Here is a 6115-nt window from a genome sequence, read left to right as displayed (position 1 = left end):
ACCCTGATCTTGAACCTAATTCTGAATGCGTGCATGCACATACATGCACACACACACGTGTCTTGCATTACTAACCATCACGCCATTGATTTCGTGACAGATCCTGAATCTGACGCAGGCTCTGCGGGATGGCAAGTCCCCCGTACAGCTCGTGCAGATGCCTGTGGTTACGATCGAGCGGTGCAGGAGCCCACACGGTCCCCGCACGCGCCTCCGCTCTTTTGGTGACAGCTTCACGCAAAGCTTCCAGGATCGAGCACCCTTCTTCTCCTGGTGCTGATGTTGCAACGACAGACGCATCCTTTCCACAATGGAAGCATCGTCTCACTGTGGATGTGGGTGAAGTATTCTCCCACTGTGGAAGCATGGAAGCACATCCGTGATGTCGTCATGGTGATCAGATCATCCTAATACGTACCACTTACATATGTATCATCTATACATGCATGTTAATAGGATATGTATGTATGTATATATATATATATATATGTCCTAAATGGGTAGTACTTCGTACTATATATCATACATAACATGTGTATGTAGTACTACATACATATTGTGATGTATCACCAGCCAGCAACTTTTGAATAATTCTATAACTTGGTTGCAATTCTATAATGATCCTGGGATTTTCAATAATGTTATTGCATCATGAGGTTATTTCGATAATGTCATGTTCTTGCAATTTTGTAACATTATTGTGATAATGTAACATTGTTGCGATAATGTAACATTGTTGTGATTCTGTAACGTTGTGATAATGTAACATTGTTGTGATAATGTAACATTGTTGCAATGATGTAACATTGTTGTGGTTTTGTAACATTGTCGCGTTTCTATAACATTGCTGCGTTGGGCTATACTAGGCACCATGCAGCTGTTTTCTTGCTCAGTAGCTGGGATTCACCATGCAAACCGACACATGTGATTAGGTTATGATCAAGGGGTAGGTAATTGTGTTATAGGGGTATACGCTGGGGTCGGGGGGGGGGTGACCTGACAGAGCACTGTGACGTACGAAATTGACTCTCAACCCCAGACTTGACTGTGGGTTCACTAATGTTTGCTCATATGCAGGCAAACTTGTTTAGTATACACCTGTGTACGAAAAAAACATGTCTGTTAAGAACACGTGACATTTTCGTTGAGTGGCAGTTACACAGTGAAACCACCTTAAATGAAACGAACACCTGTCTACCAAGTACACATTTCTCACGAATGACCTTTAATGTACAGGTTTGAATGTAGTGGTTTTCAGGTTGTAAATGATTCCAGATTTTGTCCAGTCATGGGGGATGTGATGTTCGTTTGCTATTCTAGCTGCACCAAGCATCAAGCGTTATTCATATTCGTTGAGTTTACTAGGTGTATAAATTAAATGTATTTATTATGTTCACGCGTTGCAAATGACCACCGGTATATGCTAAAAAAGGGCCGATGCTATTCTGTGTGCCTTCATCTTAGAGCTCTCCTGTTATAAATGCACCCTATCCTACCCCTACACAGCTCCCCTATCCTTACACATCTTGCCTACCCACACTTATCTCCTCTACCCCTTATACCCGTTATCATTACTGATTGTTTACCCCTGCCGTCTCCACTCCCCTACCTCCTTCCCCTACTTCCCCACCTCTGTCCTCATGTACATCTCCTACGCTTCACTATGTCGTTATTCCCTGTCTTCCTATCACACGTTGTGCTGCGGTACAATTTAATTTTGATATAACTATAGTAATCAGTCTTTCGTGGTCGCTCGTGAATGGTTGTTTTCATCGTGCTCTACGCGCTGTTATGCGAACGCATCAGGTGTTTATTGCGTTATTTGCGGTCGATTGACGTTACCATCATTGATTATTTATTTATGATTGCTCGATACAGGTATCGCGTGCGTGCGTGCGTGTGCGCGCGTGCGTGCGTTATGTATGTAGCCGTGTGGTAATCGGGAGGTTCAACGTATGAGATTCATATGTGTATATATAGATACATGCGTATATGGACCTATATCGACCTAAACTCTGTTATCGCAATCTCCGCTTGTCCACCGTGAGAGAATCTTTCGCTGCTGCTGAAAGCTGCAAGTACCGAATCGCGAAGATGCGAGGCAGGGTCAAACTACAGGACGCTAATCCCAGAGGATTTCAGTGAATTATCGTATCTGATCCTTCGGTACATATACCTACTCTGTTTCTAGGCGAGGGAGATGCAAGCATAGCGGTGAGTAGACACGATTCATAATCTTGTGATGGAATGTTCTAGATTTCCCCTCCTCCCGCTGCCCGCCTCCTACCATCCCCAACCCCCTCCCACCACTCTGACCCTCCCACCACCTCCTACCATCCTCAACCCCCTTCCACCACCCCGCCTTGCCCACTGCCTCCTACCATCCTTAACCCCCTCCCACCACCCCGCCCCGCTCACCAACCCACCACCTGGCATGCCGGAGAGGTGTAGAGGGAGGTGTCGTCTGCACGACTGTCGCTATGAGATCGAAGTGTAAACAAAAAGTCAATAATAATCTAAATTCCATATAACTCTTTCATGGTCGACTCTTGCGTAAATATACTGGAACGCATCTGTGCTTGCTTCATAACCTTGCTCTGAGCTGCGCGTTTCATTGAAGCTCTGACTGCGTCGAAGCTTCAAGTCATTGTTTAACGTTTGGTAAATGTGATGTACGGTGTGGCAGTTAATAAGAAAGTCAGGATGCAATGACTCGGCTGGGTAATGAAGATGTACGGACGCAGCTTCCAGTCAACGTGTATAGTGTGTGTGTATGTGCGTGTGTGTGTGTATATGTGTGTGTGTGTCTGTCTGTGTGTGTGTGTGTGCGTGCGCGCGTGCGTGTGTGCGTGCGCGCGTGCGTGTTTGGGGGTGGATATGAGGGTTTCACGAATGAATGCATGAACATTTCCACTTATTTTGCGGTTATTTATTAGATACATGTCTAAAGATTCTTTCAAAATATAGAAGGTTGACCTCTTTAGGCCCCTTGACCTTCCCTCCACAACAGGTGGAGTTTAGGGCCCTGGAAGCGCATGGTGTTTATGTAACGGCGCTAGCAGCTTGCAGCGGGTTTTCGTCACGTTTTCTTTAGTAGACGCCGTCTGTCTGCTAGCTGTAAATACGCCGTTTAAAGAAAGTACCATATCTACAGTGAAACCACGCCCACGCGCGTGTACGCTCGTCGAAATGTGCAGATACTGCATAAATAATATACCAAGCTTGCGTGAAGTCTTGCATGAATGATGCTTCATAATTACCAAGTGGATGTGTTGGGTACGTAAGCTCACAAGTAATGTCGTTGAAGACTGAATTGCCGATACGGAAAAATTATTCGAGATTAAAGACGGGGGCCACGATTCCGTCGTGACCGTTTTAGTTTCATTGGAGACATTCGTGTGCTGTCGTGCTTCATTTATGAAATTGTGTATTGGTGGTGATTACGATTCAACAGTTTCTTTAATTCATTTGCATGCTTTTATCTAGCCGTGCGCGCGTGTGTGTGTGTGAGGGGGAGGGGTGCGTGCGTGCGTGTGCGTGCGTATGTGCTCGCGTGTGTGTGCGCGCGCATTCGTCAGTGGAGGGTTAGCTCATGCGCTTGTATTTGAAACGTTGGTTAATTTGTGCGTTTATGATGATGATGTGTGTTGATTGTGTGTGTCTGCTCGCACTACTAGTCCCACGCGAGAAGTGTTATATACATTTTCTATCCGTATAGATAGTCTCCTGGCGATAGTTTCAGTTGGTATTTTTGTAGAAGCTGTTCGTAATGAGAGATAGTAGCATGTGCGTGCGTGCGTGCGTGCGTGCGTGCACATGCGTATGTAAGTATCCGCAGCGTATGTACGTTTGTTTACGGGCGTGCGCAAAAAATCCTCTTCAGCACGAGTTCCTTCGTGTTTAGAAGGGGGGGGGGTCTGTAGACGGAGGTTGCAAATGTGTGTTAGGCGTGAGTTTGCTCGGGGAGGTTGCGGGAATTTGTGAGCTCAACAGTATGATATCCTTGCGTCTCTAGCCTTGTGCTGTCCCCGTCACTGCTCTACTCCTCATTCACCTGTCGTCCGGCCTTCTGCCTCCTCTAATTTTATCACGATATGACCCTGTCCTTACCTTTTCACGTCTCTCCCTAACTCCAAGAAACGGTCGTACATCGGTATGGACGTGTAATGAAGGTAGCCTTGCAGCCTGGTCGGTCCACCCTCACCACTCTATTCTTACACTCACCCTAAACCCCTCGTGATGCTGCCCTCTACTGTTGCAGTAGAGCATGAAAAGTGCGTCGCTGGTAGGCCCTACATGTGTCTCTCTGCCGGTCTATGAGAGCACACCACCCGCATCTAGTCATTGTACGCTTCGTTGCTGTATGCCAACAAACATGCGTGTACGTGTGTGTGCGTGTGTGTATTTGAGCTTATAAAGATCACACAACATGAATTCGAATGATGTATAAATTTCGTCTGTATAATAAATATTTGCTCAACAAAAAGAAACTTTTGATTTCTCGGTTTGATATAGATTGCTTGCGTTGCTTCGCTTTATTTTTGGCATCCGATGTATATGCAAAGCAGCTGATTGAATAATAAGATTTTTTTCGTATTAAGAAACGTGATTTAATTCTAATTATATTTAGTTTGTTTAATCGCCAAAGTAGTTTATAACAGTGATTTTCATGTGTTTACGAGTGTCAAACCGATGTATAACTAGACGACGAAGAAATTGCACGTTATATTATAGCCTAATTAATTACACACGCCATCCTACACGCGGGACAGATCTTTGCGTTAATTACCATGACGTAATATAGATGGCGCGTGCTGCGTTAATCAAACCGAATCGCGTTGAATGTTTATAGTCTTATTTCTAGATATCCAATAATTCATTATAATATATCTACGATCTAATTATTATAACCGTAACAATGTAAAACCCCGGCGATCATCTCTACGCTACGGGTTTCACCACCAGGGCGTGCCCTGTCTTCTTGTTAGTTTCCAGCGTACTCTTGCTGATGTTACTTGCTGGACAACTTGCCGGCCTCTCGCCCTTGTACGCCTGCAGGTAGGATGTGTCTTGCGGCATCTTTGCTTTCTCACCGCTTCCCGACGCGTAGTCATTCAGACTGGGTCGGCAGATCTTCGCCGGCGGAGTGTAGCGCCCTAGGATAGAGAATAAGAGAGAGAATAACGAAACGTAGGAATAGTCTACGTGCACGCGTTACAATGTTTATATTATACTCTACAAGGTCACAAAAATGACGTTCGCAGACAGTTTGCGAGTGACTCCCGGTTATATCATATATTAATATTTTTTTTAAATATACGTGTCGATTTAAGTTATTGCTATTTGCGTTAATTGCCCAGGTATTCGTGTGCTTTCGGGGTTGTGGCAGGTTATGGGAAACGCGGGCATCTTGTAATCGCACTGTCATGCTTTGCAAGCGGGTGACTACGTGCGCGCACACACGCACACAGGTGCGGACACGATACACCACACCGACATGACAATAAATTTCAATCACAGGATTTGTCAACGTTATTAACGTAGTTACGGTGTTACGCCAGTAAAAGACAAGATTATATTCTGTATGATAAGAGTATTGACTCGGGGTAATTATCATATTTCAATACGCTGGTAGCAACTCTCCATGCTATACAGTCGCCTCCAAACGATGACGTCTTTATATTAATTATAATCATTTTTATGTTGCTGCTAAAGAATGAGGAACAGAAAAAAATTAAGAAGAAAAAAGACAAATAAGAAAAAGGATAGGAAATAGAGTAGAAGTAGAAGTAGAAGAAAAAGAAGAAGAGAAAAAGAGAAAGAAGTAAAGGGAAAAATAAAATAACGGAGTGATCATACAAAATTGAAATAGAAGAATACTAAGAAAGTGAATAAGAAGTAGGAAGAGAAGAAAAGAAGAAAAAGAGAAGAAAACGAATAAGATAACGAGAATGAAGACAAGCAGAAGAAGAAACGAAAAAAGAAGGGCATAATAATAATAATAATAAGAAGAAGAAGAAGAAGAAGAAGAAGAAGAAGAAGAAGAAGAAGATGAAGACGAAGAAGGAAAAAAAGCGCGACAACAATAACAACAAAACAACAACAACAACAATAA

At 43.7% G+C, this 6115-nt stretch overlaps 1 protein-coding gene across 3 annotated transcripts in view; it reads left to right on the top strand.

The window, feature by feature from the left end:
• Positions 1-2312, top strand: part of LOC106813669 (phosphatidylinositol 4-kinase type 2-alpha-like) — a 29685-nt gene extending 27373 nt beyond the window's left edge. For all 3 annotated transcript variants that reach the window (XM_014817865.1, XM_014817866.1, XM_014817867.1), the window contains one exon: positions 96-2312. In XM_014817865.1, the coding sequence (XP_014673351.1) occupies positions 96-280 (185 nt within the window). In that variant the 3' untranslated portion in view covers positions 281-2312. The remainder of the gene's footprint in view (positions 1-95) is intronic.
• Positions 2313-6115: the final 3803 nt, after the last annotated feature.

The sequence above is a fragment of the Priapulus caudatus genome, unplaced genomic scaffold (assembly GCF_000485595.1).
Source record: "Priapulus caudatus unplaced genomic scaffold, Priapulus_caudatus-5.0.1 Scaffold807, whole genome shotgun sequence".
Lineage (NCBI taxonomy): Eukaryota > Metazoa > Priapulida > Priapulimorpha > Priapulimorphida > Priapulidae > Priapulus > Priapulus caudatus.
The sequence above is the reverse complement of the archived record's forward strand: the minus strand, read 5'-3'. Positions and strand labels throughout refer to the sequence as shown.